At 39.3% G+C, this 14,573-nt stretch overlaps 1 protein-coding gene across 5 annotated transcripts in view; it reads right to left on the bottom strand.

The window, feature by feature from the left end:
- fat1a (FAT atypical cadherin 1a) overlaps positions 1-14,573 on the bottom strand; it is a 209,034-nt gene that overhangs the window by 78,202 nt on the left and 116,259 nt on the right. For all 5 annotated transcript variants that reach the window (XM_041204004.1, XM_041203908.1, XM_041204098.1 and 2 more), the window contains exons 4-6: positions 14,197-14,258; positions 4,543-4,872; positions 2,177-2,387 (exon numbers count right to left, since the gene is read on the bottom strand). In XM_041204004.1, the coding sequence (XP_041059938.1) occupies positions 2,177-2,387; positions 4,543-4,872; positions 14,197-14,258 (603 nt within the window). The remainder of the gene's footprint in view (positions 1-2,176; positions 2,388-4,542; positions 4,873-14,196; positions 14,259-14,573) is intronic.

The following is a 14,573-nucleotide window of genomic DNA, read 5'->3' as shown; positions in this document are numbered from 1 at the left end:
AATAGCAGGTTAATTATCAACCTGGACCATGGTATGCAGAGATAATTCAGTCCTCATTTTAAAGGGTTATAATCTATTTTAATTATAAGTTCCACATTTATTATAGAAACAGTCTATGTAAACGTGTGTCATAATTACACCTTTCGGCCAATGGTGGTGCTGCAGCACACCATGAAGGAGAAGGGAGAAATGACAACAAGCTTGCATAGACAGTCTCCACCACAAATAATAGACTTAGAAATTATAATTGAGGAAGTTACCGATAGTACCTATAGATGTAATATTTTTAATACATTGATAGACAGATATATACATAGAATTAACAAAGGAGAACAACTGAATTAAACATAAAAGCAGCAGCATTTGCAACCACTGACAATATATAATGTTTAATTTGCTAATTCAATGATACTTACTACATGAGTATAAGTTATTTGGGCAACATGTTTTTCTTAGTTTACGAACAGAGCAAAAAGAATATAATTTCCATTGTTAAATTTAATTAGTAGATCTCATAATGTAGTACCAAAGTATAATTATGAGATGGCAGCAGATACCTTCTGCTGTACAGTTCGAGTCACAAGCCATTTGAAAGATATAAAACATTTCTCTAGCTTGTTTGTCACCTTGCAGAGCCAGAAACACAGTCGAAGACAGAAAAGGCAGCAAGGATAGAAAAGAAAAGAGATGAGGTTAGTTAACGAGAATCTAGGTAAAGATAAGGTACACAACAGAGGTCAACCAAAGAAATCCATTATGAGAGTGATTCCACAGTCCAACACTCCTGATAGGAAACAGCATTCACAGACAATACATTGTGATTTTTTTTTTTGTCCATTAAGATGAATGGATGAAAAATCACAGGCTGCACACCTGTGACTTCCTGTGACGTAGTCCCTTTCAGCGCTGCTCTCTGCCAGGAGTGTCAGATTGCAAAGTCATCCTTTACTTTTCTGGTTTTACTCAAGCTGCAATTCACACAAATTAACATGCACATGATTTCACTGACAAAGTCAGTGCAGGGCAAGTCAGGACAAATCCCTTGGTTGTGCATAATCAACAATTCTGAAACATTTGATTTAAATACATTTAGATAATTTATAACTGAAAAACTTTATACAATCTCAATTACATGTTTTTGTCTGTGGGCCTTGTTTTTTTTGTTTTATTTCCTATGTTAGCACACAAGTCTGTTACATAGTAAAGATCACAAGAAGAAAAATTAAATTACAAACCTGATTTTCAAAAATAAGTAATTTTAGATTTATTATTATGAACCCATTTAGTCTACAAACAGCACATTGAATTTATTTGTAGATATATAAATTCAGCAAATTGTATGCACATTCTGTAAATTAAACTTTGTTTCAATTTGGGATTTGATTTGTGGGCATGTCAAAGCCAGCAGTATTGTTTGCTGTTCCTGCTGTATTTCATGTTCCATTGGTTTATTTAAGCATTTCTATACATTGAATAATACATTAATAATCAAAGTGATTCCAGGAAAAAGGAGAAAAAAATGCACTTTATGTTTAAAAGATAAAGCAATCAGTGTAGTGGCTCCATTAGTTTATTAAAACAGTAATTGAACCAGAGGGGACAGGACAATCCAAGGCACCACAGGGTGATTTGCCTGATCATGCTCAGAAAGTAGTAAGACACTATAATCATCATCTATGCCTCTAGATTAGGATAGTTAAAAAAAATCAGAGTTTCTGCTCCTGATTGATAGCCAATGAATCTTGTGGGATGTGACATGTGATTGAACCAGTTAATAGCTCCTATAGTCAAATAGCCAGCCAATGTTAAAAATCAAAACTTGCATATGTGACACTGAAGGAAAACATCAATTCTCCAGAATTTTATGATGGGGGCGGTTTGGTTCCCACAATCCACTTAACGTTCAAAATTAAAATTCAAAACAGTGAATGATTTCCGAAGACAATTCACTATCCAGTCAGCAGGCAAGGTGGAAGCCTTGCCCTATTGAAAAGTACCCAGGGGGAGTTGGCATATTTAAAAGAAGAGATGATGGGAGAAAAATGACAAGAAGAAAGAAAAACCAAAAGAAATTTGTACCCAATGGAATTCAATTAAATATTTCAAAGTAGCCAATAGGTGTTTACTTTGGAAATCATTAAAACCTAACTAGCAAGAACGCCATCTCATTCCTTACCGGTGATATCAAACCAGAGGGTAGTGCCAGCAGGTTCAACAGCAATGACTCCAACCATGTGAGTAACTGGATCACTCTCCATGACACTAAAGAAAAATGAAGATTCTTCAAAATTCCATGGCAAAGGGGATGGCTTGGGTTTCACAATCCATTCAATGTGCAGCCGAGTTGCCGAGGATTTCTGAGGGCGTCCATTATCCACAGCTTTTATCTGTGAAAAAATTATGAATCTTTTAACTGAAAACCCTAATGCATGTTGAAGGAGATGCCATCATTTTATAATTCATTATAAGTAAATGGTACGCAGTCACTTCTTCAAGTTTCCAGGCATCCATTAATCACTTTACTTTGCACCCAGGAAATTAACATTGCCCATGCACACATCAAGTAGAAAATTGTACTGTAGGCATATAAAGGTACCTGACATCAGTCTCCAAGGATAGCCATTTTCAAATGTTTCACTCTATATGGCCTACTTAATCTTCAGGAAACTAATAATGGCGCATTATATCAGATGTGACAGTGTTTCTGTGAGCTATTTTGAGATACCCTACTTTGTAAACAAAGAATATGACCTAGAAATTGGTCTGCCCAACACCCAGTTTTAGGTTGCTTCACAGTAGCTGGGTGTTTTGCGACCACAGGGTGGCCGACCTTGCCCTTTTGCGAACCGTCCCAACCCAGGTAAGGGTCTCAGGCTCAGGGTTTCAAGCCAAGGCAAAGGCAGGACCAGCAAATTTTCGGTGATGATGACAGAAGAGCTAGAAACTTGAGGGGAAATAACTGCTCACAACTGAAGGATTCTTTGGGAAGCGGGCATGTTTTTCCTTTAAGGGCACATGAGGAAGGCAATGAGAAAACATCTCATGTATTCTTTCCCCTAGTCACACAAATTGAAAATGGAAGGCTCTTACAGCAACTGAAGAGGAAATTGGAGGACAGCAAGGCCTGGAGAAATGAGAAGAGGACCTGTCTTTGTGCAAAATCCATGAACTACCAAGGCCCCAAGTATGGTAGCCAGGCAGCATATACACATTGTCAGCTGGAAATGCATTGTCCATCATATTGATAAGGACAAAATACGTGTTCTTTATCTGCACTTGAAACAGACATTATATCCCTGCTGCATATGCTTGTTTGAGGGCACTTCTCCATGAGCAGAATATTACGCTCGGCGTATGCCCGACATGCCCGAGCACAAAATGACGCGTGATGAAGTTGGACATGCATCCCAACGTCATCGCGCAGTCTTACGATATTTCGTTCGGCCGGCGTGCGCCGGAGACAGTTGTGCACTCGCCAATAATTAAAAGGCCTATTAAGGCCATTAACAATCTAATTAAATCCAAATTTACGCTGCCTGTTCAACCTTATGGTTGGCGGACAGGCGAAAAGACCAAGTGGCTTTTATATTTTTTATGAAACCTTATCCACGAGCGGGATAAGGTTTCCTAAAGCAAATAAAAATTAAATAAAAACTTTATTTTTGATTTTAAAACATGCCCCAGCTCATGTGACAGAGTCACATGAGATAACATGTTTATTAAATTTTTATTCTTTTTTTTTTACCCAGCGTTTCAATCTCCCTGGAGCAGCTCTGTGCCTTAGGGAGATTGAAGTGCTCTTCCTCACGCATGCACAAACTGCGCGTTAGGCCTGGCTCTCCCTCCTCCCCCCCACCTGCAAAGGCAGCACTCAGCACTGCCACTCACAATCTGCACAGGGCGGGCCTTAATTGGCCCTCTCGTGTGAAATCGTCATATGGAGCTGATCACAGGTGGCGGCTGGCTCCTGCCCACCCCCACTGAGGGCAAAATCCTGCCCCATGATTAGTTTACTCTGAGGCAGCCAGAGCCAGGAAATTAGGCATAGCAATCACCCACCAGGCCCAACCAAAAAAGTTAAATAACTTACCTGAATGCAGAACCAAGATTCTTCCAAAGGCACATTAAAGGAGCTGATAGCCAACCCTCCTCCTCACTCTCCCTTAGCAGTGTGTGCTTTGCCACCATTCCCCCCGCCCGCCGTACCCTAATCGTCATTGTTCCCCATGTGCCCATAACCTGATTCTAATAGCAAGGCCAAGCCACATTGTGCCGCCAACACACTTCAGCACCTCGAATTTGCACTCCTCTTCGCTGGCACAGTATTATGGCCAGTTGCACTAAAATGAAATTGGAGGTGAAATACTGGGGGAGTCATAGGCTTCACTGTTCAGGTGCAGGGTGTTTAGGAGCAGCAAAGGAAAATTTCACCCCTGTCTGCCCATAAATGGAATTACCTGAATTTTTGGGCTTATGTATCTGAACTCAATGAACAAACATAAACACAGATGTATATTTATACACATATATATGTATACTCACTGTAAGAATATCATATTCCCCAGCTGCAGAAAACTTCTTAGATGAGACAACGCCAGTTTTAGGCTCAATGAAGAACTTGCCTTGTTCATCTCCCTCTTCAATACTGTAAGATATCTCTGCATTTGGGCCCTCATCTTTATCAGCAGCGATTACTCTAAAGATGGGTTCCCGCTTAACTGATTTATCTCGTTCTGGTTTTATTCGCTCTGGAAGTTTGATTTTATAGAACTTTTGCAAGAACTGAGGTTTGTTGTCATTTTCATCCAAAACCTTCACTATAACTCTAGCAATGGTAGATTTTGGGATGCTGCCATTGTCAGTAATTGTCACCTGTTAAAGCAGCATGAAAAACACATTATTAGCATTAGCATTTTAGGTCACCCAGCTTTATATAGTACTAGAATTCATTTTTCTCATGAAGTGGAAGAAACATGTTCATCGGTTCAAAATAAACAGTATTTATTGCTAGACCAAATAAAATGTTTTTCTTATTTTGCTTTATTCTAAGTCTAAGCAATTTGAGACTAGTAATTTCAATACCTTGCAGCAGTGGTCAGCATTTTATATTAGAAAAAATATAAAAAGGAAAGATTACTCAGAACACAAACACTAAGGCCAGGGTATTCCAGCCCCACCATGGCGGGTTTCCTGTGGAGGATGCAGCGAGCCATTCAAATCTCCGTTGACTTCGGCAGGAGCAGTGAGAAGGGCCGGAAAATCCCATTCTAAATTTTAACACAAGGCATATAGATGGCATGTGGGATTTCAAGTTTTAATGGGCTTTAAATTATTTAAATCAGCAGACAGGAAATTTCTTTGAAGGGATTAAGAAATATGTCAAGGGATTGGGTTCAGCAATTCGTTTTCACCTTTAGGATCTCTGTACGATTCCAAGCAAAGTAATTCAGGTCAAACCTTTCCCAGGTCTGAAAGTGAAATATGTTTGAGCAGTTTGAGTCAACTTTCTTGTGGGCAAATATCCACAGCATTAAACTGTTCACTAATCCGTGCTAATTATGCTCAAAATAGACACAAGGACGGTTTATGTAGGAAGCAACTAAATTCCTGCTAGTGCTGTAATGGGTGCATATGATTAAGCATATTAAAGAGAGTTTGACATTGTGTAAGACCTTACCATGACTGACTTGGACATTTTTGCTGATGTTGGGAGATGAAAATATGAATAAGTGGTTCATGCCCCAACATTGACATCTCTTACCTTGATGCGGGCAACAAAATCAACAAACAATGTAATTCAGTTTTAAAATATGTAAAAAGTATACCCAGTTCATAATTAGAAGTGATGTTCAACCTTTCCAAATATTAAACTTTAGTTCTTGAACAACAAACTATCATGAAAGAAGATATCTTCTAAAAAAAGAGGCATTAGTCTCTTGGCCAGTTTAGCTTCACTGCATTCACTACAGACAGCAAAAAAAATGTTCATCCTCGCGTACCCAATCACAACTTAACAGCTTTTTTAAAAATTCATTAATGGGATGTGGGTGTTGCTGGCAAGGCCAGGATTCATTGCTCATTCCGAATTGGCATGGCATGGTGAACAGCCCTTTTTGAGCTGCTGCTGTCTGTCTGGTGTAGCTACACCTACAGTGTTGTTAGGGGCTTAATTTGTGGATTTTGATAAAGGGACAATGAAGGAATGTGATACAGTTCTAAGCCAGGTTGGTGTGTGACTTTGAGGGGAACTTGCAGGTGGTGGTACTTCCATGTGCCTGCTGTTCATATCCTTCGAGGCCACAGAAGTCTCCAGCTTGGAAGGTACTGCCGAAGACGACTTGGCGAGTTGCTGCACTGCATTTTGTAGACAGCACATACTGCAGCCATAGTACAGCAGTGGTGGGGAGCATCAATTTTTTTTTTACAGTGGTGGATGGGGTGCCAATCAAGTGGACTGCTTTCTCTTGGACGGTTTCAAGCTTCTTGAGTGATCCCAATTTTCATCCCTGTTTTTAGGTGCGAATGGGCTGGTCAAATGCTCAAAAATCAGGGTGCAGAATGAGTGCTCCATTCCTGCTACTGTTTTGCATTGCCTTCCTTCAGATAGGTGACCAAGGCTCCCACTAAAAATAGGGAGAAACCTCATTAAAACAGGGTGTTATGGTGTCAATTGGATCCCAACTCAATTTGCAAGTACCAATGGGAGGAGTGCATGCTCTACAGGGTGCAGCCTACCCATTTGCCCTTAAAGGGGCCACTGGAGTACACTTGAAAGTACGGCAGGTAGGCTTTCTGTTGATTCTTATAAGAAAAGATTTGCATTTATGAACAATGTTCCCTTCAAAGTTTAGTTGTTGTGCACACCCCATTTTTTCAATGTGCGATGCCTTTAAATCTTAAACAAAAACAAAAATTGCTGGAAAAACTTAGCAGGTCTGGCAGCATCTGTGGAGAGAAAGACAGAGTTAATGCTTCGAGTCGGTATGACTCTTCTACAGAACTGTTCTGCTGACCTGCTGAGTTTTGCCAGCAATTTTTGTTTTTGCTTCAGATTTCCAGCATCCGCAGTATTTTGCTTTTATCTTAGCCTTTAAATCTTATGCGCAGTTGTGTTATTTATCACAGAAAAATAAACCTGCACAGTACCTTTCAGGCTGCTTTGCAGCCAAGCGAAACACCAGTTGTGAGGCTTGGATGAGCATTAATGCTCTCCTAGCCCTAAAAAATTTGACACCTGATAAGCCTGACCCTTCCCAGGAACTGCCTCCACTTCTCCTTTAATAAGAAGTGTCAATTTGGCTCAAGAGCTACTGGATCTGTCCCACATCATCAATATGCTGCCTTGTCCATACCTCAGCCACATGGCATATTAAAATGCTGGGCCAACCACAAAAATTATTTGAAGCTTTTGTCGGTGTTTATTGTTCTGCCTCGTGCCTGCCCAACATTCACCACGCAGGAAAATCCATCTCCCCTCCCCCTGCAACCCAACATGCCCCCTGCCCCACCCCACCCTGCAGACAGGGAATGAAAGTTCCAGCGTTCATTATTTTTACTGGCAAATTACAATGGCTAGGAAGTCGAGTTCATGCTTAAAAGCTTACATGAATTTTCCTTCAGTAAAATTAGCAAAGGCTGGAATTTCAAATAACGTAGTTGGTTTGCTCATATCAAAAGGCAGCTGCTTCGGGTTGTCTGCCAACATCTCAGATTATAAAACAAACATGTTAAATCTTACTGCATACTGCTGATTGAAATGACTGAACTCTGTGACATAAATGTGTATTAATTAAATGGCATTTTATATGCATCTTTTTTGTATTTCAATAATTTATTGCAACAGTTTTAAAATAAGAACTGTAACTTACACCAGCAGTTTTGTCTGCAAATGACACTGGAAGAATAAGTGATTTTTTTAAAATCAGAAATCTTTGTTCAAAGCAACTATTTAACTTTGTATTATTTCCAGTTTGTCTGCCCAAAGAGAATTTGAAACACAAATCTATAAGCATCTGAATGAAGAAAGGTGAACATTTTAAGCAAAGGCTCAATGCAAGATGGGAGGTTCACCGCCCACAATGTCCCCTCTCTTTTCAGGGCCTGATGAATCTGTATTTTCCATTTTCATTGCAAACAAAATACCAATAAAGTTGAATTATGTTTTGCACTGAGAATTTCTTGGATCTAATTTCAGTTTAGTTGAAAAATTTGCGGACCAGTCTGTACATACTTAATCCAAATGTCACAGCTTCTGGGCAGTCTACATTCAAACACCCAGGAGCTCCAAAGGTATAAACTGTTTTCATTCCCAGACGAAAGGCATTCAGAGGACAGTCTTTTAATTTGCACTAAAAGGGAGGATGATTTTTCTTCTCCTTTAATCCTTCTGTCTGACCCACAACCCACATGTTCTATTTGTTTTATTAATCAGCCAAGTATTTTACTGAACAGGAGGAAACAAGCTAAAACAGACACACAAGCACATTATATGAAGTGATCACAGTCTGGAAAGATACCACCCACCACGATGTATTTTATATTGGTCAATAACCATTTAATGAGTAAACAAAGGCATATGACCACATTTAGTCAGTGGACGTTTAATTATGCTTAATAGATGTGCACAATTTGGCTCCTATTCTAATTACATCATCATCTTACTAAAGGCTGCCCGGAAGGTACAAAATTTCCTGAATCATTCTTTCACGTATCGGATTTCAAACTAATCCAGTTCTATTTGACTTTGCAAACCGTTACATTGTGTGTAACAGTCAACAATGTATAATATTAACAGTAAAAGAGTTTCATTAAGTAAAAATTAAAACGCAAACAGTTATTTTCCAGGTGAAAGAGAGTACCTTACCCATTAACACAAAGAATCTCTACACTAGGTTGTTTCTTGAAATTATGTTATCAGGCAAAAGTAATTGTTGTGAAAAAGACAGCTAACCGCAACAAAACACAGCCCAAGTAAAAATAGATTGTCCATGAATGAATAAACAAGCCTCAAAACACAAAAGAAGCAATTCAACTTCATGCTGAATAGCAACTGATAATTAAAATGATATCCACAATCTGTAGCCAGGTAAGACGACAAACTTGACAAAGACCTAGTCAGTATGCGCTGAAAAGACAAATGGGTACCTTTACAGCAATTGTAATCTGAGCTTGGTCAGTTCCCTATGAGATTCATTCAAAACAACAGTGCAAATGAAGAGTGGGCCTTACAGCCCCTCAATCCTGTCCCACCATTCAGTTAGATTATGCCCAATTTGCAACTCGACCCCATTTGGCAACCTTTGTTCCATATCCATCGATACACTTACCCATCAAAAATCTAGTCTTGAACATTTCATTTGACTCAGCATCCACAACTTTTTGGGGAATGAGTTCCAGATTTCCAGAATATGGTTTTTAAACTTCCCATGGTTAAGCTACAAGTCTAGGCTGTACCATGAAAAAGGAGGAGATGCATTGTAGTTATGGATAAAATGGGCATTAAAATGGAATTAAATCTTATAGGCAAATTGTGTACTAGAAAGCACATACATTTATAGAAGCAGCTAGTAGAAAGGGTTTATGAAACCTTATTTAGTTAACTATCCTAAACAAAAATGAGCCCAAAAATAATAGTTTAACTCTTGAGACACACTAAAAATTTCAAGAACAAAACCTCTCCTGTCCAAAAATGTTTTGAAATGTCTGTCCTAAGCCCCTTCACTTTGTCTAGCCCTAAAACATTTAAATGTCTTGGCATTTACTAAAATGTCATCCATCAGGAAACAGGTTTTACGAACATGTGTCTAAATTATACGTTCCAAAGGAAAAAGACCTGAAAGCAATATTCTGATCTATCACTCCCTGTACTGGATTATTTGTACTGTTGTGGAGTAATGAATGACCTTAATTACGACTCATACATGGAAGCTTGGTCATTCAAAGCCAAAGAAAACAAGCTCTAGGTAGGTAAATTAATTTGCTGTCTCATCATGCACATTCATATGGCATTCTGAAATCACTCCCATAGCTATCATATGTATAATTAGAAGAACATAATGATGATCAGAGCCATGAGGTTTGAAAAGTTTTAAATGTTCACCTAAAGAACCAAAGCAGCCAAACCAAACTTAACATCCAGAATCATAACATAATGTAAAATTACCCAGATCAATATAATGCACTTTGGTATTCAACAATAATAGAAGTACTTACTGCACCAAGTGACCCTTTTAAACAAAATAATAACTTTCTCAACCAACAAGATATGATAGAAAATACTTATCATTTACAAACAAGTGTCTTCTTCCATTCCAGTAAAGTAGATATCTTTCACAAAATTCAACTTAAATAAAGATTCTGCAAAGGTCTTATTCCAGTATCCCTTTTATAAACCAACACAAATTGACCTGGAACAGTGGCAGGCAGGTCAAAAAAAATGCCTGAATGATCTTCCTGAGGGCAGGGGAAAGCACAAACCTCTGAACTGTGCTCACCTATTATCACAGCAATTAAGATCATTAAGGGCTGATTAAATGCCCACCTCTTAAAACTTTTCCAATACACCTAGCGGGGGCCCACGTTTAGCAGCCGTCCATGTCAGACCAGCTGCATGGAGGTGAGGACCACATCTGGGTAAAGTGATGGAAGCATGAAGAGTTTAAAAAGGTAAGTAAAAATGCTTTTCAAAGATCAAAGGGCTTACCCCTTTGAAGTTCAAGTTGAAGCAGCCTATCACTGGCCAGGGGAGAAGTCAGCATTAAGAACTTTGCAAGTTCATGAGACTGTCAACCTCTCAGCATAGCCTGTGAATTGGAGCAGTGGACACGGTATTAGGCTCTACCAAGGTGGCTGCAGATGGAAACAGGTGCTGCAACTTTAGAGATTGAGGCCACTGATGAGAAGCAGAAGGGCAGAGGAGAGGGACAACAGACACAAAGAAAGAGGAGGCACCACCCTGAGCACAGAATCAACAGGCAGAGGCGAAAAGTCCTGTAGATGACGGAGAATCAATGGCAATGGAGACTGTGACCCTCGAGGTAGATGGTCACATATCTATGCTCCAGTCAGTGCAGACCTCTGCTGCATCTCACAGGCGGCTGCACACTGATGCATCACCCACGTTACAGATACCCCCAACAACACACTAGAATCACAAACGATGGGGCATCATTTAGAGGGCATTGGTCTGGTGCCTGGACTGGTCAGGTGATGCCATGCATGGGCCTCAGCTTTTGTAATTTTCTGCTCCATTCTCTGTAACATGGCCCTGAGAGGTGTAAACCTTGAGGATGGTGAGGCCCAGGAAGGGGACAGCTCATCAGGGGAGGAGGAGGAGGAGGAGGTAAGAGGGAGGAGAAATTGGAGGCAGTGGGACATGACTGAAGAGAGTTGCCCCTGCTGCACAATGAGTTGGCTCCCTCCTGCCACACTCGAGGATGACGACCTCCTCTGCCTCATGGGTGCCAGGTCTCCAGCTCCTCTTTGATATCTTGCTTCCCTGTGGTAGGCTTTAGCACAAACCCTTTAGCCTCAGGACAACCAGCAACCTCAGTGATGGAAGCCTTGATGACTGAAATCCACCTCTGTTAGATTTAACTGGACAGGAAAACAAGTCTCCTTATCAGTTAAGGGCTCATCTGAAAATCTGAAACTCAGTTTCCCACAAGAGGTGTGTTTCTGACACAAAAACAAATCCGGCTCCTGTTTCCTGTCTCCAAAGAGAAAATCCAGCCAAAGGAGTAGATTCCAACCACTGGACAATTATCAATAGCCAGGATGTTCAATAGTGCTAAAGGGACACTTGCATTTCGAGGGACAGAACCCATTATTGTAAGGCAGTGATGTGCTGTGGGCTGAAAATAATGGCCTTGAGAAATCCATTTTTTGGTGGGGTTGGTGGACCGTTTGCACAGTGGTCAAGGTTGTTTTGTGGAGCTCAGAGGAGCACTCCTGCTGCTCCTGAGCTCAAAGATAAATTAAAACTTACTACCTGAGCTTCTCTTTGGCTGCATCATCATTTGCATAGTTAAAGGATCTGGTGGCTGACTTAATTGGACATCCTGGCTGCTCTAGAAAGGCCCTTGGTAAAATGTCATTGGCCACACTGCCACTTGAAATAGGGTGCAGTCATACCCCAAAACTGAGCCTCCACAACCCTCTGGGGTAGAGAATTCCAAAAATTCACCACCCTCAGTGAAGAAATTCCTTCTCAATCTTAAATGGCTTGCCCCTTATTCAGAGACTGTGTGCCTGGTTCTAGAACACCCCAGCCAGGGAAACATCTTTCCTGCATGGACTTTGTCGAGTCCTGTAAGAATTTTGGATACTTCAATAAGATCACCTCAGTTCCTCTAAAATCTCACAAATATAAGCCCGGTCTCCTCAATCTCTCCTCATGATCTGCCAGTATAAACTAGATGCAGGAATAATCTCTACACCAAAATAGGTAAGCAGAAAGCGCACCAGATAATAGACCTCAAGCCTACTTGGAGATCGGGAGGAAGCAAATAGGGAGGGAGAGAGAGCAATGGTCTTTGACACTTTAGTAGAGGATAAGCACTCCCATGTTATGCCTGATGCTTAGGTGCCAATTTTAATCTGAAAAAACACCATTGAATTTCAAGGTCACCAATTCATAAGCAACAACATGACTTCATGAAATCCTCAAACTGAAGGCTCCCTTTGTAATCACTGATATTTTTAAATGTCACTCTCTTTTTCCCAGCATTGCAATTTTTTTGGAATAGCTGAAAATGAAAATTAAGCAATATTCCTGATGTGATCGCAACATTAGAGACTTCCTTTAACAGAAAGATGGGAAGGTGTTTTTATAAACAATGTATAAACTGCAGTCTCATTATCTTCGGGTAGCTCTACAGTCCGTGCCCGCCTCAAAAAGAAAACATTTCACAACTCATAATAGTAGATTAATTGGTGCTTGAGCGAATACTCCATTGAAAGAATAATCAGACTAAGTGACACGTACCACCACACAGTCAAATATGTGACAATTATAGAAACAAATGTAGAATGCAGTATGCGAAGGACAAATTCTCTCCCATTTTCATAATATTCCATATTGCTGGTAGCCAAATACAGGATGTCTACAATGCTCTGTACATTATGTTTCATTATTTGGAAAGAAAGATTACTTTAAACCAAGTTTACATGAAGCTTGGACAAGTTCTAAGTATTGCAAAATATAGATTATGGTGCCAGAGCTATGTTTAAAGATGAAGTCTCATTTTTCACAACAGATTCCTGTATATTGTTACCAGAACAGTTCAGTGAATGCTTGTTCTTCCTAGTTCTAAATAATCTGGGTTAAAATCTACACTAAGCAATTATATAATTGAAAACAAAATTGAGAGCACTTCACAATTTTAAAATTCCAGCGTGAACCTCTGTACTTGTTGAACAGAATATGAAATGTAAATTCCAGACAACAATTAAATTTGGATTTTATGACAATTATCTAAGCGGGTTATATAAAAATTTCAATTACATCTTGATTACTGCTATAAACATTAGTGAGGCCAGTCAACCAACTGTTCACATTATATCAAATTCACATTACATAATAATCTCAAGTGTCAGACTGGCTTTTCACAGCAAGTCAGGCAATAAAGGTGGTAAAAAAATATATCAATATACTGGGAAGGCGAGGATGAGTAAAGGTTTATATTGGTCACATACTAATCTCTCATAAGTATTTACTCAAACAACACTTTACTTTCTGACTCATATTTTAGTTGTTTTGAAGATTTCCTATAAACATCCTTAACAAAGACCTATTTGTAGCCATTTTCAGTAGCCCGAAGTGAAACAGATGTGCTGTAGTGAAAAAAGTCAACAGGATTTTTTTGTAATACATCCACTCTTCAGCATTGGGGCCCACGTTCACGGTCTCTTCAGAAATCTATTGTAGTCTAGCTATCAATTTTTTTAGCTTCCATTTAAAACTAAAGACTTCTCCTAATATCATGGTGTGCATGAGAAGAATGGGAGTTTTGTGTTCCAAATATGAAAAAGGTTTTCAAATCTAAAGATCCCAAAATCGCATTTATATAAACACACCAGATTAAGATGAGCCATTAGCTGAAACATTACTTCTTTTACATTTAAATAAAACTATAATAATAAACATCCATAATTTATGTTTAGAGAAAATCATTAAAACCAACAAATTACACTCACCTCAAGGATATGCTCTGCCTGCTGTTCCCGATCTAGTTTTCGTGATGTTGTTGTAATCAATCCTGCAAATTTAAACAGACCCATTTCAGAACCTCTATAAATATTCTCATCCAGAGATTATTGGCCATGATAAATAATAACTCATTAACATTTCAGATCAATTTTGACAGTTTTAGTGTCAGAGTTTATATCTGGCCTGAAAACAAAATACAGCTACCCCTCATTTTACATTCCTGCATTCCTAAAAAAAATAGAATGCTACATGAAACCGTGCTGAACAGAAAGAAGCTCTCTAATAGAAAGTATGTAATAAGGGTGGGTTACATTCCTGACCTGTGATTTTTACATTAAAAACCTATTAGTTGCCTTGAACTTAA

The sequence above is a fragment of the Carcharodon carcharias genome, chromosome 1, assembly GCF_017639515.1.
Source record: "Carcharodon carcharias isolate sCarCar2 chromosome 1, sCarCar2.pri, whole genome shotgun sequence".
NCBI classification, from domain to species: domain Eukaryota; kingdom Metazoa; phylum Chordata; class Chondrichthyes; order Lamniformes; family Lamnidae; genus Carcharodon; species Carcharodon carcharias.
The sequence above is the reverse complement of the archived record's forward strand: the minus strand, read 5'-3'. Positions and strand labels throughout refer to the sequence as shown.